This window comes from Pholis gunnellus, assembly GCF_910591455.1.
Source record: "Pholis gunnellus genome assembly, chromosome: 16".
Classification (NCBI taxonomy): domain Eukaryota; kingdom Metazoa; phylum Chordata; class Actinopteri; order Perciformes; family Pholidae; genus Pholis; species Pholis gunnellus.
Window position 1 is genome coordinate 10,788,432 of NC_136543.1, and position 24,421 is coordinate 10,812,852.

Sequence of the window (24,421 nt, forward strand, 5' to 3'; positions counted from 1 at the left end):
CCGGGTCCGGGTGGCAGAGAGGAGGATGGTCCAGTGGAAGAAAAGCAGCCGGCGATGCGAATGACAGTGACACGATAATGTCCCTCCATTTACGCAAGTGCCCGAATGTACGACTAGTGACCAAGTGAGACGACCGTGTAAGTAAAACGGCGCAGATTTTTGACGTTGTCCTGCTCGAGGTAGTTGAGGCTAACACAACAACGCGCTAACCTGAGAGAGGCTGGTTTGCTAGCTTCGGTAACGGGCAGGACGGTAGGCTGCTTTTGGGGTGTTAACGTTTCCTCCACCTCAGTGGTGGAGACGTTAACACCCGGGGGTAAAACGCGTCTTTTTTTTTTTCCTGCAGCTTTTCGGACAACCTACACCCTAACACTCGCGTCCCTGTTTGTGTTAGTGATCCACTGTCAGTGTGCTGAACAAAGGAGCTGTAACCGAGGGGCCGCATGGACAGAAACATGCACAGAGAAGTCGGCTGCTGTTTGTTTTGTGCTCCATTTCATGCTGACACACTTCTTCAGCGATAACCACACGAGGTCTGACCTGAATGTGTCGCTGATTGACGGTGACCTAGCTCATTTTGCTAAATGCTATTGAAGCAACTTGCTGTTACTGTATGTCGCCGTGCAGCTGTAGAAGTTTGATGTCTCTGTTGACAACCTGGTTTAGTCAGTTTACACAGAAGCCTGTCAGGATCCACCCTCACTCTGACTCAAGGTGTCTGATGTTTATCACGTGACAGCATGTTTTGATAACAGTAAAGGCACAACAGTGGGTTGTATTTGTTTATAATAACAATATAGTAACAGTAGTGACTGTAGATGTGACTATACAGGTGCTTACATGCTGCATGTACTAAGTTAAGGCTACAGTTAGTCACAGCTGTACTGTTATAGAGCTGATACCTTGATAGACATACAATGAAAATAATGGATATCTATTGTCCTAATTAATCACTAATAGTTAGAATATGCAATATCATAATTTGTGTTTGGTAGCTGGGTTCTTGAGTTTCTGTCAGCGGGAATCATCGGACAAAGATTTCCAGACAACACTCATGTGTTTGGGATTCTTGAGTTCATGAGTCATTAAGTCTTGATTATCACATTACCGGAGATGGTGAATACCGTATGTTCTAGAGGCCTGTTCTGTGTAGACCTGTGGCATGAGCGTAACTTACAACAAACATAATTGATAAAAAAACAACAACCCTGTATTCCTGGCTGGATTTATGGCTCATAAGACGAGTGTCCAGTCAACAAGGAGTGAACACTTGACCACAGATTGCTGTGTAGACTCAAAGAGCTTTGGATAATTGAACCGTGCAAACCGTACGTTCCCTGGAATTCCAAAGTTCCTCCATGTCCAGACTTCCTGTCCTTATTTAGTATGAGACAGAGGGAGACCGGCGGAGATACACAGAGGAGTGAAGTGAACTGGAAGTAAACCAGTGTGCACAAAACAAGAGAGCCAAGCAGACACACTGACCTAATAACTATAGTAGCCCCCCCCCTCTGCTCCCCCGTACCACCACCCTTCAGATATAAACACACACGGTCCGGTCTGCTGCATGCATCATTGGAGCAGAACGTGAAAGAAGTCGTCTATTATTCGCCGGTGGTTGCCCTTATGCCTCCGTCTGTCAGTGCGTGTTTTCCGTGTCCTGTCACTGCATAGAAATGGGAGGCAAGAGGAGGGGAGGCAGCCAGCCACGTTATTCAAATGTTCCAGAGCTCGGACCAGCCAGCGGCCAACTGTAGCCGGGGCTAAAAGAGGCTCTTTGTGGGGGCCAGACAGATGGCCGTAGAATGAAGACTGTAATGATACCCTCAACGGCCCAAAACACACATGCACTCGCATGCACACTCCGCTCGTTACAGGATGTAATGTTGTGTGCGTTTGTGTGTTGAAGACGGGACAAATTGTGTGTGTCTGAGGGAGAGGTGGGGAAGATGAGGAAGGAAATGAATCGGAACACACAGATTTGAGAACCTACGGGAGGTTAATCAGCTGTTGCTGGGAGAGTAAACTCAGCTGTAGCAGCCATAGCTGCGATTCTTGGGATTCTTTGGTTGAGCGCCTGAGAGGCAAAGTAAAACTGTTTTGTTTTGTCCAGGATATTAGTGCTGCACGGTCGTATGTAAACAGTAGCATGTAAACAGCCTAATGTATGCAAGTACTTCACAAAGGAAAGCTAACTGGACTCGCTGTGGCCAGCTGTGGTAATATTGACCATGCCTTTCATCAACTGACTAACAAATCGATGGCTTGGATATCATTAACCTTCCCGTCTCGCCCGCCCTCTTTATAATTATCTCTGTCTTTCTGGCTTCTTTCTTCTGCCTCTCCTTTTGCCTCTCTATTTCCGGTGAGATAACATCCTCGCCACAGCACATCAGCTGATCGATAGATGGACTGATTGATTGATACGTCTTCACTTTATGACTTCTGAATTGTTGTTTTTTCTTACCTTCACCAGCCTTTTTCCAATTCTTTCCTCGCCTCGTGTCCGTCTTCAACCATCCTTTTCCTCTAATCAATCTTCCCCTCTCTCTCTCTCTCTCTCTCTCTCTGTTTTACTTTCAGGGCAGGAAAACGCAGAACCATGTTGCTCTAAGTTGTGACCTGTGGTGAACGGGGGAGGAGGAAGAGGAGGAGGAGGAGGAGGAGGGAGGCGCAGGCAGGCAGGCAGGCAGGCGGACGGGCATCTGCCACAGCTCCCTTTAGGCGGCCCTTTGCAGGCTTGAAGCCATGGGCAACACAGCCACCAAGTTCCGCAAGGCCCTGGTGGGTGGTGACGAGGCCCTGGCCTGGCAGCTGTACGAGGGCAACCCTCAGTTCAGGGACGGCCTGGACCCGAACGCATCGTACGGAGAGCAGTACCAGCACAACACGCCCCTGCACTATGTCTGCCGCCACGCTATGACACGTCTGCTCAGGTAAAAAAAATGTGATTTTGTTGAGAATGTCAGAGGTGTTGATTGAATTCAACACTAATGTTTGAAGCTGTGACTTGTGGTGTTGTTAAGCAGTTATCAAATACAGTTAAGAAGGCATTTATGCAAGTGAGTCATGTTAAACTGAATAACATTGAGCAGCATGTCAGCCGTAATAGGCTTCTGAGAGTCCTCGTCTTCATAATGGGCGAGAAAGAGGACTTTCTGTACAGAAGGGACCTGATGCGTATACTGTCAAACTCTGTTAATGATGTTACAGCGTAAAATAAATCCTGTAATATCACGTTGACAAATGCCAGACGCAGGAAAAGTACGTTAACCATGAAGAACGCTGGCAATCGGACACAATTTTGAGCCACACAGACGGGGGATGAACAAAACTGCAAACAACTGCCTCAAAAAATGAGCAATCGCTGGAAAGAGCAACCGTGAGCGTCTCAAAGTAAGCAGGAAAAGGGGCGCGCTGCCAATTCTGCTCACTCAGCCTGTTAAAACAGCTGCATAATGGTCCTCTGTCATTCTGGATGAAGTTTTATTAAGTCTGGGGGGAAAAAAAATAACTCGCATGAGCTCTGTCTCTTGATTTAGACTTCAAATTGATACCAGAAAGTGTGCGTTACAAATTTTGAGTTGCATTTGGAGCTTGTTTGCTTGAGGCTAAAATGCAGGATGTCTCTGCTTCTGCTGTGTAGATTTTGATCATCTCGTGTGAGTCCCCCAACTTAATGTATACTTGCTTGAAGCAGGTGTACCCAAAGTCCAACACAACCTAAAAGAAAGGCGTCAAAATTTAAAAACACAGAGCGGGCAAGACACCAGCGTGTCTTTCTACCCCCTGCAGGGATAATCAGGCTGCTGGCCACGACCGAGACAGCTGATTCAGTGACTCAATAGCCATCCTCACCTCCTCCTGCTCGCACTCTTCCTCTCTCCTGCCCTTTCTTTCCATGATTACAGGGGAGGGGGGGGTCAGAGGAAGCTGTTTGAAAAGGCCAGTCAATTATCTGTGCATCTGCATGTGTGCACACGTGCATGTGTGTTTTGAGGAAAGGGGGGGGGGGCTGTGACTCCACAACTGCTTAATGTGTCTGTGTGCTATTTGGGTCCCTTTTCCTACTAACCTCTAATGTTAGAGGCGTGCTGAGCGCACACTCTGCTCCGGATCAGTATCAGAGGAAACGCTTCTTTGTTGCACCGAGGCAAGCAGGAAAAGACGACCAAGAAATCTCAGACACAGAAAAGACTCGCGGAGAACAAGCGTGGGCCGGTAGATGCAGAGTCTGTTTTTCAGATTATTTTTAAACATACGCCTCATGGCTCTCTTCTAGTTGTCTCCTTGGGACGGATTGGGGAGTAAATCCCATGAGATGTGCAAACGGGGAAATCGCAAGAAGACCTATTACGGGAAAAAGAAAATGGGTTCAGTTCAGGAAGTGTAACCCTTCCTCCACAACAACGGAGAACACAGTCTGAGAAACACGTAAATACCAACAGTGACTTGGTCACTCATTGTAAACAATCGACCTCCTGTTGGCTAAGACATAAAGCAGATGTGTATGTCAACACACGGCAACTCCCTTTTTTTATTTTAGTGTGAGTCTTCAAGCTCAAGGACACGTTTGGTTTGTTTTTGGTCACACACACACGCTACAAACTAATTCATAATATCAATGTGAATTGTAACATTTTAACTTTCCCTGGAGGTTCCCCGTCGTATTCAAATGACTGAACGGTCTGAACAGCTTTGGTGCTCGACAATTACAGCAAAAACATGCGATGTCCCCTAGCCTGCTGTTTCTAGTTGACTCATATTAGGGCCATGTGTGTGTGTGTGTGTGTGTGGAAAGAGGTGGGGGGTGACTGGTTTGTGGTTGAAAGGGGAATAATTAGTGATTATTGCTGTGTGGGTGAATTGGCAGTGGACCGTCATTAGGGGGAGGCTTCAGGGGCTCGTGGCTGACAGGATAAGAAGGTCAGAAGTGGAAGAGCAGGACAGCGGTGGAAGAATAGGCTGCAAGGCTGTACAATAAGGAAACATTCAAACACTAATGTAATAGTGGCGACTGCAAAGGGAGCAGAGAGGCAGAGGGGTTTTTACTGTGTTTTTGTATACATTGAACCAATGGAAATCCCCACATCCTAATTATTTGTGAGACGGTCCTTTCATGTCATACCACTGATAGAAACAGGTTTTTCTCTACAGTTTAACATGCAGCTGCGTTAGGACAATGTAGAAAAGGACGTCCGGTTAAAGAAAGCAAATAGGATATTGTAGAGGAGGAGAAAAGAAAGCAAGTACAGGATAGAAAAGGACAGATGTAAGTGGAGCCAAATAAAAGAGTTGAAAGCTAATCAGTAAATGGAGATTTTGACAGACCAACTATTTACTAAACAGAACTGCAACCACAGCCGGGCTCTCAGTGCAACTGGAACATCCATCACCATCTGTGTGTGTGTGTGTGTGTGCGCACACCCACCAGCCACCACGTCCATTATTTCAGAGATGTGAAACAGAAATAGTCAATATTCTGCCATCTTTCTTCTCCTCCCTCTCTCTACTCTTCTTACCCACCAAACTCATTTCACTACGATTCTTCATCCTCATGTCATCTCCACTCATGCCTCCATGTTCTCCTTCCTCCACATCTGTCTCTCTCTCACCTTTTCTCTCACCCTCTGATTAAAGCCTTCTTTCTGTTGCCGTCAGCTCTGTCTTCCCTTCCCAGCTCATTTCTGAACTCTGTTGTGTCCTTATTCCTTCTTCTACGTTGTGTAGGTCCTTCCTGTTCAGCAAAGAGGGGAACCCCAACAAGCGCAACGTGCACAACGAGACGTGCCTCCACGTGCTGTGCCAAGGCCCGCAGATCCTGCTGCTGCCGGAGGGAGCGCTGTCGCCACGACTGGCCCGACCCCAGAGGGACGAGCAGCGCCGCGCCGACTGTCTGCAGGTACGAGCACACCGATTTAACTTACACGTGGGTGTGAAAAGAAAAGTGCATTTAACCAAGTTGACGTACAAATAACGTCGCATTTGTGGGTTCGTTCTTCCCGCTGCCAGATGATCCTTAGCTGGACCGGTGCCAGGCTGGAGGGAGGCCAGTACGAGAAGGCCAACGTCAACGCCACCGACAATCACCACAGCACCTGTCTGCACTATGCTGCCGCTGCAGGCATGAAGAGCTGTGTGGAGGTGAGAGGAAGTGTGTGTGTGTGTGTGTGTGTGTGTGTGGACCCCTCTGGAAGCAAAGCTCACATTAGGGAGGAGCCTTCTCCTCTGTGAGGCAGATCTGTCTTTGTGATTGGGTTTTAGAGGCAGCGAGATCAGTCCCTGCTCCAAGAGCATCTGCTTTGTGTTTCATTACTGTCAGATTCAAGTTGTGCTTCCTGCCTTGGGTTTTTTTTGAAGGTTTTACAGCTTCTGAATTAGAAGGAAAATCCAGTTCCTGAAATGAAAGAAAATTTAGCTCAACTCTCGGCTGCCTGGGGAAATGTTACCCAGATATTATGCTTTAAGATACAAAGTTTGAACACATTTATCTTCATTTCCTCCTCTCCTTCCTCTTCTGTTCGTCTCTTTCATAAACATTCTGCCTCATTCTTTCTACATTTGATTAAAATGCCTTTTGATTCTTGTTTTATTTGCTCCTTTTTTCTCCTTGTCGTTTTCTTTCATGTCACTGTCTATTTCCCTTTTCTTATATTTCTTTTCTGCCGTCACATCTTTCTCTTTTGTCCCCTTCCTCCTGTTTTCTCTTTGTCTGCTCCACTTGCTCAAACGTCTCGCTTCCTTTTGTTCTCTTTTGTTGCAAGTTCCTTCAATTTCTTGTTCCTCTCCATTATCCACCTCTCTCCTTTTTTTTTTTCCTCCCATTCCTTTTGTCCTCTCTTCTCTCCTCCCCTCCCTGTAGCTGCTAATCCAGAGCGATGCAGACCTTTTTGTGGAAGACGAGGACAAGTTGACACCATGTGACCATGCCGAGCGGCATCACCACACCGAGCTGGCCCTCAGCCTGGAGTCACAGATGGTTTTCTCCTCCTCTTCGCCTCAGCAGTCAAACACAGACGCACGTGGTGAAACCAACCTGCTGCAGTACAAGGAGGTGAGACCACAGTCACCAGATCTGGGGGTTTCCTGCTGGCTGGACATTGAAGACAATTGTTTTGTTTTTATGCTTTTTATAGAAATACTTCCGCCTTAAAATGACTATTTGTTAATCATTTACTCACCACGTGTTAGCAGGAATTCTTGAAGAACAAATTGTTTTTTTCTCACATGCCTTCACAGTAATAGAGAATCTGAAAATGGCGTAAATCCTTAAAGTAATTGATATAAACGGAGGCCAGCTTTAACAACAGCAAAATGATATAAAAATGTGTTTATTAAGTCTCACACAACTCGTGTTGTATAATCCAGGTCTTATCCAGTTCATCAGTACTTCTCAAACATAAGCATTTTTTCCAAAATCTTACAATTCAAGTAATGTTGCCTGGGTCGGCTGTTTACCTGTTTATTACATTTTTATCATTTTAATTATTTTGTCGTTTAACGTGGAAGTATTTTTACGTGATCGTTTAGATATTTATCATACTGGTTTGTTGGTGATGTGATGTCACTTCGTCACACAGATTCTCACATCTTTTACTCTCTTTATTTTACACCCTTGACAAAATGTAAACTTTTACGACATTGAAATCATCTTGAACATTTGATGTGTGCCACACATTAAATTGCATTTACAGAAGAAAATGTTTTATAGACACCAAAATATCTTCTTTTTCCCTTTTCTCTCTTCAAAGGTCAAAAAACGTCCTTGATTTTGTTAAATAATGTTCTCGTCCTCTTCCTTCATCACTCTCTTTCTGTATCTCCCTAACATTTCAGCCTTATGAGGGACTGAAACTTCAGGATCTGCGCAGGCTGAAAGACATGCTGATCGTGGAGACGGCAGACATGCTGCAAGCCCCCCTCTTCACTGCTGAGGCCCTGCTCCGAGCACACGGTATGTGGAAGTTGACATTCATCAGACCTTCACAAACCCTCACAGCACTGTCGTTGTGATTGCCATATTTAGAGAGAGAAACGTATTCCCCGTCTCTAAATGTGTCTTTAACCTTTGTCTCTCTCTCTCTCTCTCAGACTGGGACAGAGAAAAGCTTCTGGAAGCCTGGATGTCAGACGCTGAGGGTTGCTGCCAGCGCTCAGGTGTGACCATGCCCACCCCCCCACCCAGCGGGTACAATGCCTGGGACACCCTCCCCTCACCTCGCACCCCCAGGACCCCACGCTCACCACTCACACTCACCCTCACCTCTCCGACTGACAGCTGCCTCACACCCGGAGAGGAGGGCCTGGCTTCGGTGAGACACACCCAGTGATGACTTTAAACGTTTTTCTGTTAAAACCTACTTTTGTGAATGGAATGCATTAGTTGATTAATGAGGGATGACTGTTGTTCACTGTGATATCATTTAGTGTCTTTATCTCCTGTGTCCCTGCAGTGTGGAATCTGTCTCTGCTCTATCTCTGTGTTTGAGGATCCAGTGGACATGTCCTGTGGACACGAGTTCTGCAGAGCATGCTGGGAAGGGTAAGGGGCCCCTTGTTTGTGTGTGTGTGTGTGTGTGTGTGTGTGTGTGTGTGTGTGTGTGTGTGTGTAGATGTTCCTGCATACTTCAGTGTGTTTGAGCAATTAGGGATCAATTGTCCTGTGTATGTATTTGTGTGTCTCTCAGGTTCCTCAATGTAAAGATTCAGGAGGGGGACGCACACAACATCTTCTGCCCGGCCTATGAGTGCTACCAGCTGGTGCCGGTGCACGTGATAGAAAGTGTAGTTTCCAGGGAGATGGACCAGCGATATCTACAGTTTGACATTAAGGTAGAAATTAACGTCCATACAGATATCGATGTTCATGTTCTCATTCAGGCTCACCACAGCTAAAGAAATGCTTTTCATCCAACTGTAAATATATTTAGAGTCTGAAATTGTCTTTTGTTTCTGTTTGTTTCTTCCTGTTTTTTGGCATTTCCCAATCATTTCTGCTCTGTACATTCCCTCTTGCCTGTCTGTGTTCTCTTCCTCCTTCGAAATGCTCCATAACGTATCTGAGTCCCGTCTCTCTCTCTCTCTCTCTCTCTCCTCTCCTTCTCTCCCTATTGCAGGCATTTGTGGAGAACAATCCGGCCATCCGATGGTGTCCTGCAGCACGTTGTGAGCGGGCGGTGCGGCTCACCCGACCAGGCCCCGGGGACAGTGACCCACACAGTTTCCCCCTGCTGCCCTCCCCAGCCGTCGATTGTGGCAAGGGTCACCTCTTCTGCTGGTACACCTCATGATTTATCCATGGCTCTATACACATACGTGCACACTCAACACAGCTGTTGACCTAAAAACTTAAGAGCAACTAACAGAAACGTTCCTTCTCTTCTCTTTTTGCTTTCCATTTCTAGGAATTATTGCTTATTACTGCTTTAGCCTCATTAACTGTTTATCACCCTCCCTGTCTGCAGGGAGTGCCTTGGTGAGGCCCATGAGCCATGTGACTGTCATATGTGGAGGAACTGGCTCCAGAAAGTTACAGAGATGAAGCCTGAGGAGTGTAAGTCTGTCTTTGTGTTGTTAGTGTTTCACTGTGTGTTACTGGGGGATCATTTTAGCTGCACCTCCGTAAGATGACGCCATAACGAGGCAGTTAACAGCAGCTGTCAGACGGCCTTCCGGGATGTGTCTAATATATTTAACGTAGTGACAGGTGTTCAGGTCATGGATATTTGTGTGTGTCTGCAGGGCAAGTGTTGGCCAATTGAGAGGTTGCTAATGTGTGTGTGTGCGTGTTTGTGTGTGTGTGCGCGCTTTCCACAGTGGCAGGTGTGAGTGAGGCCTATGAGGATGCTGCTAACTGCCTGTGGCTGTTGACCAACTCAAAACCGTGTGCCAACTGCAAGTCGCCCATTCAGAAGAATGAGGGATGCAACCATATGCAGTGTGCCAAGGTATACACATTTATCTGCCTGTCAGCTGTGTGTCATCATTTGTTTAGATACTGATATCTGGTAATGGACTATAATTTACTGCAGTTTGGTTCGAATTGTAAAACAGTTTTTCTTCTTCTCTCTATCTGCAGTGCAAGTATGATTTCTGTTGGATCTGTCTGGAGGAGTGGAAGAAGCACAGCTCGTCAACAGGAGGCTACTATCGCTGTACTCGCTATGAGGTCATCCAACAGCTGGAGGAGCAGTCCAAGGAGATGACTGTGGAGGTATTGACACACACACACACATGCACAATCCAAAAAAAAACTACCCCGTCACCTGTCAGATGATACATTATTGAAGCTTGTGTTGATGTGCTCTGCAGCATTTAATGTACTCGCATACACCGAAGCACACACACCAAGCCATGTGAGTGAAATCAATGAGTTTCTTTTTGTTACAGGCAGAAAAGAAGCACAAAAGTTTTCAGGAGCTGGATCGTTTCATGCATTATTATACTCGCTTCAAGAACCATGAACACAGTTATAAGGTAATGCACCCTCCAACCGTAAACACACATTTACACACACGCAGAATTTCTTTAATGCTCAATCTGTTACAATCTGATGATCATTTAATGTGGGAAATGTGTATTTCTCTCCTCTTGTCTGTTAGTTGGAGCAGAAATTGCTAAAAACAGCCAAAGAGAAGATGGAGCAGCTCAGCAGAGCCTTCATTTGCCGTAAGTCTCTCTTAGGTGATACGAGGTGACAGAGCGTTTCGTTTGCAATCATAACACATTCCTCCTATCTGCATTATAATACTGGCTTGTTTCGTCCAGGTGAAGGAACTCCTCCAGACACGCGTTTCATTGAGGACGGTGTGAGTGAGCTGCTGAAGACGCGACGCGTCCTAAAGTGCTCTTACCCATACGGCTTCTTCCTGCAGCCAGGCAGCACCCAGAAAGAGATATTTGAGCTAATGCAGGTATAACACTATACTAACGACGTTAAAGCCCCTCCAGTGATCCCATGCTGTGCTCACCAGACCACAGGTTGGCTGGACTGGTTAGGAAAAACAAAGTACTGTTAGGGAATTCTGTGGCAAACTGACCACTAGGTTTTGTATTATTTTGGCCTGATGGTCATGCTAGACGACAAGTTAACAAAATCCTATTCGCTTATTCATTATCTGTCTATAATTAATGTTCTTCAGACATTTTGCACAAAGCTCTCCTCAACGTAGCACACTTTATAGTGTCGGTGCAGTTTATGATCTGTGTTTTTGATGTTTTAACATCCCTGTTCAACTAATGTTTTGTATTCTTACTACTAATCCATAAACTCATTTGCAACATTGTTCAAGAAATAACGAGCATTTCCTTTTTATAAGATACTCATAATTTGGCTCACTTGCAGTAACTTGACACTTGTGTGATGTTTTCTTTGAGTCACACAGAATAATGAGATTGTAGTAATTAGTTATACTATTGGATGATTTCTCCTGTGAGATAGAAAACACTCAAAACACACTCTACTCATGTCTTGTCTTAACAGTAGAAGTTAAATATGAGTGGCAATTTGAATTTCCTGTCTCTGAGCAGATGGAAGTTAACGTGTCGGTTTTGTGTCTTCTCAGACGGACCTGGAGATGGTTGTGGAGGATCTGGCTCAGAAGGTCAACCGGCCGTACCTGAGGACTCCCTGCCACAAGATAATCAGTGCAGCGCGTCTGGTGCAGCAGAAGAGGCAAGAATTCCTGGCATCAGTGGCCCGAGGCGTCGCGCCCAATGATTCTCCGGATCCTCCCCGCAGAAGGTAATGACAAACGCACTCCCACATACTCAAACAGTACACGGTTTTGTTCTGCTTCGTCATCCTCCCACTGGCAGGGACGAAGAAGACAAAGTGGAAATATTTGATATTTGTTATTCTTCATGTGTGGCACTGTGAGCAAACACTCTGGTGTTTGTTTCAGTTACCCTGGAGGATCATGGGACTGGGAGTATCTTGGCTTTGCCTCCCCTGAGGTAAACTGTCGCACCATACACCGAAACACTAACTTCTGTTCTGCTAACTATTTGGTTCATGCCCAGCTAATGGTACTCCCTAAACCTGCACTTAGTGACCTACTTCAGTATGAGGTCATCTAAATGCATGACTACGGCTGCAGCTGACTTAGTTTGCTTTTGTGTGTTAAGATGGGGAGTCGTCACTCTGTACTGGCAGCAGGAGATCAGAGATCACAGGTAATGCACCATAGTTTCTGCTGTTTTGTGCATTTGCATGGCCTGAATGCAATTTTTCTGTGCTGAAGATGTTGCACCTGTTTGATACAAAATAGATTTACAACACAGCTTTTAGAGTTTTCTTTTTTTAGTAACCCAGCTTTAATGACTCTTTGCAGGATTATGCTGACATCCAGTACCGTCGTAGACACAGACCACGGCGCAGAGGAGACATGCTGAGTCTGCACAACCTTCGAAGCAGCAGCAACACACCAGAGACCAGCAGGAGGAGTGACAACACAGGTCTGGCAAAGACCCTACTACAGTATATAATGGCCTCATATAAAGCCCTTTATTACAAAAAGGATTATCCAAAAGGTGTATATTTTACGTCATGGGGCATTTGGGAAATGAACTCAATGTTGCACTGTATAGGTTCCATTGTCATGTACTTATAGCAGCTATAGTGGAAAACTCTGGATCCTAATCCAGCTCCATCCTTCGCCTCCATCTATACATTTTGTCTTGTCAGCACACCAGACAACCAGCAAATAGGATTGTAAGTTATTGCTCCATGAATCCAGTTTGGTCAACGCACACAGAGGCGTTGATCACTGGGATCAATTTGTAATCAAGCTTCACAAAGCAGTCCTGGTTTCTAATGTGATATTTCGTGTTCCAGAAAACCCAGAGAGAAGTGAGGGCCGCAGAAGAGTGCTGGGCTTGCTGGATGAAGATGATCCAAACATCCTGCTGGCCATCCAGTTGTCCCTTCAGGAGTCTCGCAGAGAGCGAAGCCTGGAGGGAGGCCCGGAGGGAGGGACGGAGGGGAGAGTGGAGCTGGACTGTGGACTGGATAGAGGACAGGAGAGGATGCGGCGACACTCGGGCGACCTGGGCGACCTGACCTCTTTGCAGTCTCTCAACACGGACGGCCCTCCAGGTGCCAGAGGCTCCTCCTTCCCCACTTCTCTCCTCGGTCCTCCTCGGCCCCCTAACAGGACAGACTCCACCTCTCAGCCTCCCATGTCAAACTCCCTCTCCCTCCCTCCCCCTCCTCCCTCCCTCAGTGCAGAGCTGCTGGAGCTGGGAGACAGCCTTATGAAACTGGGGAGGATAACCACTCCTTATGACCTGGACACACACACACAGGAGCAGCTCTGCTCTCACCACACATACAACCACAGTACACTCAACGCTCCCTACACCATTGAACCCGCTTACAGCGACTTCAGCCATAGACCAGACCAGAATGCACTGACCACTCCGTATGTGCTTGACCATATCACCATTACAGATCCCAGTTACTGCCACTCCAGTGGGTATTTGGCTGAGGCTGAACACACTGCCTCTTGCTCACTTGAACGCACCCAAAACCCCGCCCATCCTAGTTCAGGTAACCGGGAACACGCAGCCACGTACGACAGAACCCCAAAACTAGACATCTCTTACAACCCCTGCCCCGAACACAGCAGCTCCTACACCCAGGAGCGTCCTGCCGCCTACACTCTCGAACGCCCACCCAAGTCAGACCCCCAGCCCCTTGCCCAGTTGTGCCTCCCATCTCCAGAGCTTGAGCCGGAGCTGCTGCTTTCACCGGTGATCCCCCCAGGGGGCCCTTTCACCCCCAGTGACCCTCAGAGTCTGGAGCCCCTGGACCCAACAGCCAGTGCCCAGCTGCTGGACAACATCATGGCCTGGTTTAACAACAACATTAACCCCCAGAACAACCCCCAGAGCCTGGCCCTCATCCCCTCCCCGCCCACCACAGAAACGGACTCCTCCCCTGACACACACACTGAGACTGAGTCAGAGAGCCAGACCTCCAGGGACATGACCCCCGCCCCTCTCTGGCAGCCCCTGGAGGGCGAGCCAGAAGCAGACAGAGGGTCGGCGAGTCCCTGTCTAGGTGCGGAGGGCCTGAAGACGTCGAGGCCCAGCACTCTGGAGCTAGAAAAAAGAGAAACTGGCGAGGAGGGTGCGGGCGCAAGGTGTGTGTCTGACCTGTCGCTGGACGAAGCGCACACACACCCGTGTTCGCACTCCCAACGTGGAAACAGTCCCGCACACACTGCCCCACCCACAGAGAGAGACTTGGACCTCACCCTCCAGTTGGAGGGAGACCAATCGCCTGAGGAGTGGGAGGAACAAGTACACCTGGTGTGACGGCGACAGAACGACGTGGAGAGAGAACGTTAAGCCAAGTACAGGAAGAGAGAGATGAAAGTTAAAGAGGAAAGAAAATCAAAGACTGGGGAAACTAGAAAGAGGAAACATTTAAGATATAACGGTGAAGCCTCAATGAAAGATGTAGGTCTTTGGAGTGCTTACTGTATGTATTATACTGTATCTACAGAGGACATAAAACCCTGGGTCCAGTGAAGATGATGTCATACGCAGATAGATTCTTTTTTTTTTTTTTTTTTTAAGTGCTTTTGTCTGCTCTAAAAACAGACAACCTATTCTTTGAAACAATTTAGTGTTTAAAGCAAAGTACATCAATGGAAAGCTACTGATATCATAACACATACAATGCTGCACATGTTTTTTGTTTTCATGTATTATTTATTCCCTGTGTTTGTCCTCTCAGTTTGTTCAGGGTGACGTTTTGGTGCTGATCATGCTGAAATCCAAACCCGCCTCACTTTAATTAACACACCGACCCAACCACCAGGAGCCAAATATGATGATTAACTGTAACCTTGGAGCTTGTTTAGCGTACTGTACAATCGGAGGGCCTAATTCAGATTTTTGGCCCTTCACGCACACTGTGCCTGTTTTGTGAGTGAGCCAACACACTACGGATGTTTCCTTTTGATAGGCTGCAGAGAACGACAATATACTCGCCTGCTCAGTGACCGCCACGCTCGTACAACGTGCTATCTGGATTTTATGAGAGTTATAATTCTTTTGTAAAACTCCAGCGATCACAGAAGAGATGATATATTGTCCCTCTGCACGGGGAGGTCAGAGGTCAGTCCCAGCTAAGTCTTGCTCAAAGGCACTTCCACATCATGGGTGCTTGTTGTTTGGCTCAGTTTTTAAGTGTCAGTCTGCAAAACTCTTCAACCCAAAATGCTGTTACATCAATAATGTTTGCCTCACATTCTACATGGAATACATGATGAAAACATCTTTTTTAAATGAGGTATCACAGCATCACAATATTGTATATTGCTTAATTTTAATCACTGTTGCATTTAAAAATATATGGCTTTTATGAAATAATGCCATCAAACAGAAATGAATCATCAAAACAAAATATGTAATGTCATGTGTGACAGAAGAAAAATCAGAACAGCAGATATAGATTAAGAGTCTGACTTCACACTACAGTAAGCCTTGTATTCATAAACATTTATCATATATCAATTTGTCAGTTGACTGAGCCAAACAATCAGACAATACTGTACATGAAAACACTCATTTAATTTATTTTTCACACCGTTATGTCTATTCCACTACTGATGGCTAGTGCAGTGTGCTGTTGATAGACGAGAGATGGGTTGGGATTTACTGTAATTTATCCTTTTTTTTTTTTTTTTTTGTATTTCTTTATTCCATATAGAGATGATTTTGTTTTCCAATTGAGACCCGAGTTGTTGGGTCTGTGTGCCTTTTTTGTTTCAGTCGTGTTTGTTCGTTGGTATTTATTACTGTCATTGCTTTTTATACATGCAAAACAAAGTTGTCGATGAAAGATAACGGAGAACACACCACTTTGGCAGTTGCCATACACTGAGGTTCTTGATGCACATTAGTATCGTTTGTCCTCACACCACAGGTTGATCTTACTTTACCTCTTCCCCTGAGGAAAACTGAATTTGAGCTAAATGAAAGAAATAATTTGTCAATTATTTACACTTTAGTGTTTCTGCTATAATTAACGACCATTTTATCTTTAAGTGGTTCAAATGTGGCCTTTGATTTTTCTTGAAATGCGATGTAGCATTCTGAATCCTGGGTTGTCACTCAGCCTTTATCTTTCAAAACTTTATTGCCCAACTGGAATGTTTACAAGAGAATCAAACACTGCCTGTTGTGTTGAGATATGATCTGGTGCTGCTGGGACTGACGTCATAATAATGGAGTGTTTTTAAATCATCATACTTTCATGCCAAGACAAACATGTAAAGATATCCGAATTTAGTTGAAATCTCTCCCTCTACTTTAAATGTGCCAGTTATGCAGAATGTGATTTGAAAAAGTGCATCACTTATAATTGATTGAATTTGAAGCCTTGTTTAAAGTGTGAGGTCTGGCGTGCTCCACTGAAGTGACAAAACCCCTAAAATAGTCCCTTTTCCATTCTGTGTTCAACATTAAACTGTGAAGGCGCTGGACAGGTTTTAGGTGCTGATGAAGACATTTCATGAGGCCTGCTGAGATGTGAGGGCGGCTGTTGTTGCCCATAAACATTTCAGACATTGTTTCTTGAGGAATAGTTTAACATTAATTTTAGGTTGCTACAGGATACAAAATGGAAGAGTCTGGGGTCTTTTAATTTGCACAAGCATGCTGTTGATGTGTTGCACTTATCCAGTGGACGGGCAAGATGTGGAGGATTGATGAGTGGCTTTTATCATTATTTCCTTTTTTGTTTTCTTGATTTATAATTTAATTCATGGTGTCATGGGAATGGTCCTGTATCATTTTGTGCACCATATATAATGTTTATATTTCAATGACCCCTCAAACAACCACTTCAGAATTTTAAAAAATGAAATTGCACTCGCATAGATTATACTTGATACATTCCCAGTCGGTCCATAAGAGAGGTTTGATGTGTGGCCAAAACTGTAAATGAAAGTGTCAGTGCAAAGTTTTCTCTCAATAAAAACAACTGAAAGATTGCCGCTTTGTGTTTTCCAAAACCATCTCAACAAAAATCTGCAAAAGAAAGAGTAATCTGATTACCAGAACATCGTATACTGTGTGTGTAGGACTCGTGTGAGAGCTGTGAGGCTGCCGTCTACAGTCAGTTTCTCCTTGTCATGTTATCAACAACATGCCAAACATGATCAAGTAAACTAACATATTTATAACCATGAATACTCTGTAGCAATATAACTTGTTTAAATATTGAACTGTTTGCAAATACTTTTTTTTACAAAAAAAAAGAAAGATATTCATTGATCATTTTTACTCAAAGCATCATGCTGCAGCTTCAGCACAGCCCTACTACCAGTGAAAAGGGTACTAAGATCTATCAATCAATGCCATAAAGGTGAAAACAATACGACATTTAAGGGCTTTTTAGCAGCATCTACTGGCAGCCAGTGAAAACTACAACAACCCCGTCAAACTCGTGTCTTCCTCCAACTAAAGTAAATCTAGTATTGGGCATTTCTCAAACAAATTTCACAATCTGAACTCATACAGTACTTCAGAAAACCACTGAGTGTGTTTGGTTTACCTGCACAGCGTTACTGCATATTAGTCTATTTACATCTCCGGCAGGTATAACATGGTGGTGTATTTTACAGCAGTAAAAGCACAGGTGAAGATATAAAAAAATAAAATAATGATGGCTTTTGGGACACTTGAACAGAGTCATAATCAATGTTATTAGTAACACCTGTGCTTTCCAACTGGGACAAGTTCAAATGGCTGCTGCGAAAACGGTCTGCTTTTGTATTTAATTGGTCGTGTGTGTTGTAGTTTAAATCTGCTCATACTGTCTTAAACGCTATTGTTAGGGAATTAGCATATCCATAAATCAAGAAACAAGAATGTTGTTAATGTTTTATTTGACATTAAAAAAGTATATTCCTCCGCCAGACAGAAAACAGCTGTTTTCTTTCTTTCTATACATTTATTGTGCAGACATGTCTACTGTTCTGAGATGCAATAATGTTTTTAAAAACGTAGATGTTGTTAATCATTTTATTAATGGAAGTTTAAAACCATAGAGTCAACTGTTTAGGGTTATATACAGTATGGTTTCGCCCCTAACTGTTGTTCACTACTCCTCATGTAGGCGGCGGTGAAGGCGGTCGTATTTCCTCTTTGCCGTCGCTCATTTGATGACGTTTAAACAGCGCGACTCTAAACGTAAAGCTTACAACAGCGGCCTGTGTTTTCACTCGACCGTTGTAATTTTTTGTCTCTTGTGGAGGATTTCTCTCTACAGTCCATCACCATCATGAAACTAGTCAGGTGAGTGTTCGTTAAAAGTCACATTTTATTAAATGCTGTGATTGTAGAGCGATGAAATAACTCGATGCTGATGGATGGAGTTAGATGTTAAAAGAGGGACTGTGAGGATGAGGCGGGAAGAACGGAATGAATGGAGGCTGTGTACGGGGTTACAATGGCCGAGCTCCAGGCTCTGAAATAACACACGGATACAAACCAACATGTAGTGTAAATACTAATAATGTAACTTTAGTTTGAGCAGGTATGATGGCAGCAATGTTTGTTAACTAGCTTTAACGGACATACCGAACGTTAGCTCGTTAACGGCTAGGCCCTGTCTGTCTCGGTGTTACGTGCAGTTAACGTTTACACATTTAGCGGCAGGATTTAAAATAAACTAGACGTAGCCTTACGTAAATTACGTTTAGTCACTTAACATCCCGTCCCAAATTAAATGCATGGAGGTTTAAAACGTTACCATCGTCCTCCAGAGTAACGTTACCTTTGTTTTGGTGCTGAACGCTACACGGTCGGTAGCTAACTTAAGCTAGGTAACGTTAGCTAACTTTACCATTTTTTTTATTGTGGGGATACACGATGTAAAATGTTAGTTTTAAATTGGGAAAGGTTGACAAACAACGACGTGTTCACACTGTAATGTTCGTCTCACAGGTTTTTGATGAAACTCAGCCATGAGACGGTTACCATTGAACTGAAGAATGGCACCCAGGTCCATGGCACCATCACAGGTGAGACATGCTGGTGCATCATTTAAATGTGTTAAAAATTGCCTCCTACCTAAGTAAAATGCAGTGAATGTTTCTTTAAAGTCCCAATGTTAACATTTAAATTAATATATTAGACATGCACCAAGTAGCCAGTTTAATAGGTCCACCTAGCTAATGCAACAGTAGGAAGTAAATCATACCTTCATGTTAGATCATAATCCTTAATTATTGAATCAGTTTTGAGAGGTTCTGATTGAACTGACGGATTTTTTTTTTAGGCTGCGGTTTGTGGTTTTGTATTGTTAAACAGCGTATCGCTCTACTCTACCAAAACTGCTTCTTTTTAGGTTGCTTCTTCTTTTTACCCTGCTTTCAGTAGCCAATGCCACTGGGACAGACAGTCTGGTTACTGCTGGGTCGCAGTTGGTCAAAACTCTGCTCGATCATTTCCTCCTCACTGTGATCACCTATAGTGCATTGTAGCACTAGTTAGATCACCGTTAAAAATAATTAAGTGTGAACAAATAGTCATTTTTAATAGGGAACCACTGGACCACAGGTCAGCAAAGATGAGACTGCCAGTTGTTCAGTTACTTTTTTTTTTTTTTTTAAATTACTGCCACAAAGCTTCAGTCACTGATTTCCAGGATTCAGTTTAACCACAAAAGTCGCTAAAACACACGACTGGAGTTTTTTAAACGCTCATTTCGTGTTGTGGAAGCGTTGGTTTAGTGTGGATTAGAAGCTCAAACTGCAAGAATGTTTTTAGCCAGCTTAGTATTTGCATACTATCACTCACTGGTCTTATATTTCTACCGTCATATCTTTGTATATTAGAATAAACGGCACGGTCATTTCATTTTTTTGTTATCTCCGTTTCCTTTCTTTCCCCATTTAGGTGTTGATGTGAGCATGAACACCCACCTGAAGGCGGTGAAAATGACCCTGAAAAACCGGGAGCCCACTCAGCTGGAATCGCTGAGTATTCGTGGCAACAATATTCGCTACTTTATCCTCCCCGACAGCCTCCCGCTGGACACCTTGCTGGTTGACATCGAGCCAAAGGTCAAGTCCAAGAAGAGAGAAGCAGGTGAGGAATGTCGATACAGCAGAGGGAGGACCATAATGCAACGTACTAGGATAGTTGGAAGTTGATGTTTTGGCGGGGGTGGATCATTGTTAAGCCCTATTCCTGTGAGGAAAATGTGCAGTATTGAAGTGTGTCTAAATGTCAAGTCATATTCCTGACATCAAAATACTGTGTAGTTTAGAGAGAAGGAAGTACTGATGTGATTCACGGCCTGCAGGTGCTGCAGGTAGAGAGAGGAGGGGCTGCTTTGTCTCAGCCAGCAGAGACGTTTAATAGAATTTGTCAGATTTGAAGATGCGTGGCAAACTAAGCTAAACCGTTAGACTACGTATAGCTTACTTTTCTTGTAGCTTGTATAGCAACCAGAGTGTAACATTACGCCTTTACATTATGATGGTGATATAATAATAATAATAAAACAGGCTCTGTAGTCTGCTTTTAAAGTTTTTATTGTACTTAAAATAGAGAGCATTTCTAGTCGTCTTCACTTCACTGTCTCCCCCCGCGGCGTCATTAATCTGCTGTTCTCTGAGGCAGAGAGCCCCTCCACAGCCCAGACAGAGCAGGCAAGAGGCTTCAGCATGAACACATATTCTAGGGCCTTTAGCGATGTATTTATCGCGATGTTCATACCCAGATGGTGATGAAAACACCACTTATCAGTCAGTACTATCATAACCCTGTCCAACCAAATGTTGGTTGGTTTTGTATACTTTTAGAAAGTGACTTGATTATTCACAGGTGGGTCCAACTATTGGAAATGTTAGATCGCCCACGTGACTCACTATGCGGGTCAATGTTTGACGCATGTTGCTGACTGTCTCTGTCTTCTCAGTGGCTGGACGGGGACGAGGCAGAGGAAGAGGCCGCGGCAGAGGAAGAGGGCGAGGTCGGGGCGGCGGCCCGAGGAGATGATCACCAGGCTCTGTGTTTTTTTGACCACCAACCCACTGTTTGTACAGGATTTTCTTTCTCAGAAGAAACATTTTGTGAATTTCCATGTTTTTTTTTGTTCAATTTTGTTTTTCCTTATTTTGTACATTAAAATCCTTTTGAAGAGGATACGGTGAATCTGTGTATTATTGCAGAATTTGTAACAGGGGTTGTTTTGTTAGTCATTTACTTTGTTTCTCAAACATTTTATTTGCATTACGTGGCTGAATAAAGTACCATTGCATGGAGAGTGTTCCCCTAGTGCTAATTAAGAAGAAATTCAACATCAACTGAAAAGCGCTACATGGTCATTTATTTATTTTTAACAAATACTGTATGTATATTTTTTTAGGGACACTTAGAAACTGAACAATTATTTACAAAAGTATGCATTTGAAACCTGGTATATAAAAGTCAAATTACATCCACGCAAAGCTCAACGATCATTAAACTGCAGCACAGTGTGTGTACCTGCAGCTTCTATAAAAGCATGAATCTGGCTGTTTGGTAAAAATCTTTTTGTAAATTTGTGCAGCATAAAATCTTACTAAACCTATATGGGTAACATTAAGGTTAGTTATTGTAACTATCAATTATAAGTGGTTATGCTACTGTAAATAGAAACTGCTTCTAATTAGGTCGTTTATATGAAATGCGGGTAAAGGCTGCTAGAGATTGGCATCTCATCTGAGAATGAAATGCGATATCACACCACTACAATGTTAGAATAATCAGAAGTAAAAACAATACAATTGTAATGTCAAATATATATGTTTAAACCCCACGAGTCGCAAACAACTATTTCCTGATTATAGGTGACGTAGTATATGTTTGTCAACGAGTGACGAATCTGCCGACAGAGGCACCACAACGGCTGATGTAAGCGGCACAAACTGCTAAGGATCCGGTTAAAAACCAGTTGGGACGTAACAGCGGTCCGTCTCCGCTTCGACGGGCAACAAGCAATTGAAACCCTTTTTCGGACACCAACATCCATACATTTCAAAAGAAATATATTTCTATATTTCTATATATATTTCTGCCGACATCCCGGCAGCTAAATGTCAAGTTTGAGCTGTGCAGCCGACGGGAACCCAACATATCAAAAGATGTCATTTGGTGCCATCGGTCGCTTCATGTATTTCGCATTTGGAAGTAATTTGTTGAAGGAAAGACTGCAACTGGCGAACCCCTCTGCGACGTTTCACACCATCGGACGATTAAAGGTAACCAATCACTTTATTGGAGAATATACCAATATGGCGTCCAATCATGTGGGATAGTTAATTAGTCTGCAAACATTTGTCCGACACATTTGGACCTTAACAGTCATTCATTGTATGTGCCAATGGTTTTAGTGTTTTCTCATTGTATCTACTTCTGATTTAATAAGCGACCGTGTTAACTGGCGACTTTAGTGTGGTTGGATCAGTTGTTGAACATAGGAAGAGGACCCGTAGTTAGCTGTCCTCGTGAATGCCTGATTGTTTTTATTATAACGTCAAAACGTATTGAAGTCGTTCTACGTGACACGTTTACCAAAACAGGCTCCAAAGAGGATCATGTGCATTTACAAACTGTATTAATTCAAAAGAAGGGCAGCTTGTTCCCTTCCTGTTTCAACACTAAAAACAACTCAAGCGACGTTTCACACGTTAATGACACGTTTCCTTCAAAATAGACTCCCTAGAATCTGGTATGTTTTGACATAGAAATAATAAAAAAAACTAAACAATTCGGCGTTCACGAGGACAGCTACGTGTTCTCTTCCTACTTTCGACAGCCGTCGTAACTATAACAACCACAGACACATTCGGCTGGAAGTCTCACAGGTCAACCGAACCACTGATCCACTCAGTGCCAATTGCGGTTAAACTGACACATATTATATCCGTCATGTCACATGACACATTGTCACACATAACGCCTCTTCTTCTGGGTAAAGTGACCGGATAATGTGTGCCTACTTCAGGTTTTACCAATATGGAAAGCAAGTGATTTAGCGACCGCGTCCATTATTTTCTCACAGCCCCCCCCCCCACACTTCAATGATTACCAGCTGTAACAACATTGTGCTCTGGCCCAGCCATGCTGTTGTTTAAAACACTCAATGACCTATCTATTCACAGCCTTTTGTCCTTTACTCTCCACCCCCATCCCGTGTGTGTGTGTGTGTGTGTGTGTGTGTGTGTGTAGGACCATGAGTTAAACTTTGGCCTGTATGAGAAAAATGGACACAACGCTTGGCATGGTGGAGTGGCCACCATTGCTTCCTGTCCAGGGGAAGACGTGTGGGGGGTGATCTGGACTTTGAGCAACGAGGACCTCCCGAGGCTCGACACGTGAGACACACAAACACAGCTGTTGAGTCAGTTCATGTTTGTCACTTAACTCAACTGCAGCATGCTGCTCTTTTGTGTGTGTCTTCAGACAGGAAGGGGTGAATAAAGGAATGTACTCTCCTCTGGAGGTTTCAGTGGAGACTGACAAAGGACTCATATTGTGCAGGACTTATCAAATGATGAATTTCCATGCCTGCCCCCCCTCTCCTCAGTACAAACAGGTGTGTGCATGTAAACACAAACACTGGTCCAAAGACAAAACCTTTATTTATTAGCAATAAAACCCATATTATGCAATGAACTTAACTTTCCAATTTACCTAGTCTAATGTCTTTGTGACTGAATCAAAATGTTCATTTGAACGTCTCTCTCTCTCTCTGTTTCATATAAGGTGGTGTTTCTGGGTGCAAAACAGAACGGACTCCCGGTGGAATACCTGAAGAGGCTGGAGGCCATTCAAACCAACAACTACAGCGGCCCGTCTTTGCTCGACACAATCGGGATAGACAAGTAGAGCTCGAAGGTTCACGTTACTGGATATGGAAACATCAGTTGGCAAAAACAACCCCAACACAAAGTCATGCTAGTAGCTGTTCTGAGAACATAACGAGCAAAAATGGAAAATAAAATACACTTAAGACTGGTCCATTAAATCACTAATTTTCTGGCACTTTAAACTTTAAACTAATGGTGATGAAGACTGTGAGACTCTCTTAAGAGACGATGAAGAAGCTGGTCAAACTTGAGAAACCCTGTTAGGAAATTGAATTGGCACCATCGTGTGGCCAGAAGTCGGTAGTGCACGAAGGTAATAATGAGACGTTTTGCTGGGCCCAACATATACGACACACACACATCCTGTCTTTTATTGGAAGCTGCTGTCAAACAATTGATGCGTTTATAGTTTAGAGCCATCACACTGGAAGACTAAAATGTATGTGACAGGCAGAATATTAAACACTGATGAAACACCCTCGAGGCTTCTTTTATTCTGACTTTAACCCATATGTTCTATTCCTGCTCATTAACCAATAAAG

The 24,421-nt window shown here is 44.1% G+C and overlaps 3 protein-coding genes across 5 annotated transcripts; all 3 read left to right on the forward strand.

The window, feature by feature from the left end:
* Window positions 1-45: 45 nt before the first annotated feature.
* Window positions 46-16,997, forward strand: LOC306708334 (ankyrin repeat and IBR domain-containing protein 1-like). 3 transcript variants are annotated; one of them, XM_079176144.1, is made up of 21 exons: window positions 46-137; window positions 2,584-2,936; window positions 5,731-5,902; window positions 6,013-6,144; window positions 6,863-7,054; window positions 7,837-7,954; window positions 8,092-8,312; window positions 8,454-8,542; window positions 8,688-8,832; window positions 9,117-9,277; window positions 9,465-9,553; window positions 9,817-9,947; window positions 10,079-10,213; window positions 10,390-10,476; window positions 10,602-10,668; window positions 10,768-10,913; window positions 11,565-11,743; window positions 11,904-11,955; window positions 12,127-12,174; window positions 12,333-12,456; window positions 12,836-16,997. In XM_079176144.1, exons 2-21 carry the CDS (start codon window positions 2,749-2,751, stop codon window positions 14,317-14,319), a joined length of 3,960 nt encoding a protein of 1,319 aa, XP_079032270.1. In that variant the 5' UTR covers window positions 46-137; window positions 2,584-2,748; the 3' UTR covers window positions 14,320-16,997. The 3 variants fall into 3 exon arrangements, with proteins under 3 accessions (XP_079032270.1, XP_079032271.1, XP_079032272.1); XM_079176145.1 differs by having other exon boundaries at window positions 9,823-9,947; XM_079176146.1 differs by lacking the exon at window positions 12,127-12,174.
* A 1,202-nt stretch (window positions 16,998-18,199) lies between these two features.
* Window positions 18,200-21,290, forward strand: snrpd1 (small nuclear ribonucleoprotein D1 polypeptide). Its single transcript, XM_079175919.1, has 4 exons — window positions 18,200-18,312; window positions 18,964-19,040; window positions 19,918-20,109; window positions 20,945-21,290. Exons 1-4 carry the CDS (start codon window positions 18,299-18,301, stop codon window positions 21,022-21,024), a joined length of 363 nt encoding a protein of 120 aa, XP_079032045.1. The 5' UTR covers window positions 18,200-18,298; the 3' UTR covers window positions 21,025-21,290.
* Window positions 21,291-21,914: 624 nt separating this feature from the next.
* On the forward strand, window positions 21,915-24,360 carry ggcta (gamma-glutamylcyclotransferase a). The gene is made up of 4 exons (XM_079176672.1): window positions 21,915-22,268; window positions 23,239-23,384; window positions 23,473-23,605; window positions 23,776-24,360. The coding sequence occupies exons 1-4, from the start codon at window positions 22,104-22,106 to the stop codon at window positions 23,896-23,898; spliced, it is 567 nt and encodes a 188-aa protein (XP_079032798.1). The 5' UTR covers window positions 21,915-22,103; the 3' UTR covers window positions 23,899-24,360.
* Window positions 24,361-24,421: the final 61 nt, after the last annotated feature.

Excerpts from the sequence above, each read along its gene's own strand:
- LOC306708334 (XM_079176144.1), top strand. The coding sequence starts at position 2,749 with ATGGGCAACACAGCCACCAAGTTCCGCAAGGCCCTGGTGGGTGGTGAC. Across the intron at positions 2,937-5,730 it reads GCTATGACACGTCTGCTCAG|GTCCTTCCTGTTCAGCAAAG; the intron begins GTAAAAAAAATG and ends TACGTTGTGTAG. Across the intron at positions 9,948-10,078 it reads ACCATATGCAGTGTGCCAAG|TGCAAGTATGATTTCTGTTG; the intron begins GTATACACATTT and ends CTCTATCTGCAG.
- snrpd1 (XM_079175919.1), top strand. Across the intron at positions 19,041-19,917 it reads GGTCCATGGCACCATCACAG|GTGTTGATGTGAGCATGAAC; the intron begins GTGAGACATGCT and ends TTCCCCATTTAG. Across the intron at positions 20,110-20,944 it reads GTCCAAGAAGAGAGAAGCAG|TGGCTGGACGGGGACGAGGC; the intron begins GTGAGGAATGTC and ends CTGTCTTCTCAG.
- ggcta (XM_079176672.1), top strand. The coding sequence starts at position 22,104 with ATGTCAAGTTTGAGCTGTGCAGCCGACGGGAACCCAACATATCAAAAG. Across the intron at positions 22,269-23,238 it reads ACACCATCGGACGATTAAAG|GACCATGAGTTAAACTTTGG; the intron begins GTAACCAATCAC and ends GTGTGTGTGTAG. Across the intron at positions 23,385-23,472 it reads GACCTCCCGAGGCTCGACAC|ACAGGAAGGGGTGAATAAAG; the intron begins GTGAGACACACA and ends GTGTGTCTTCAG.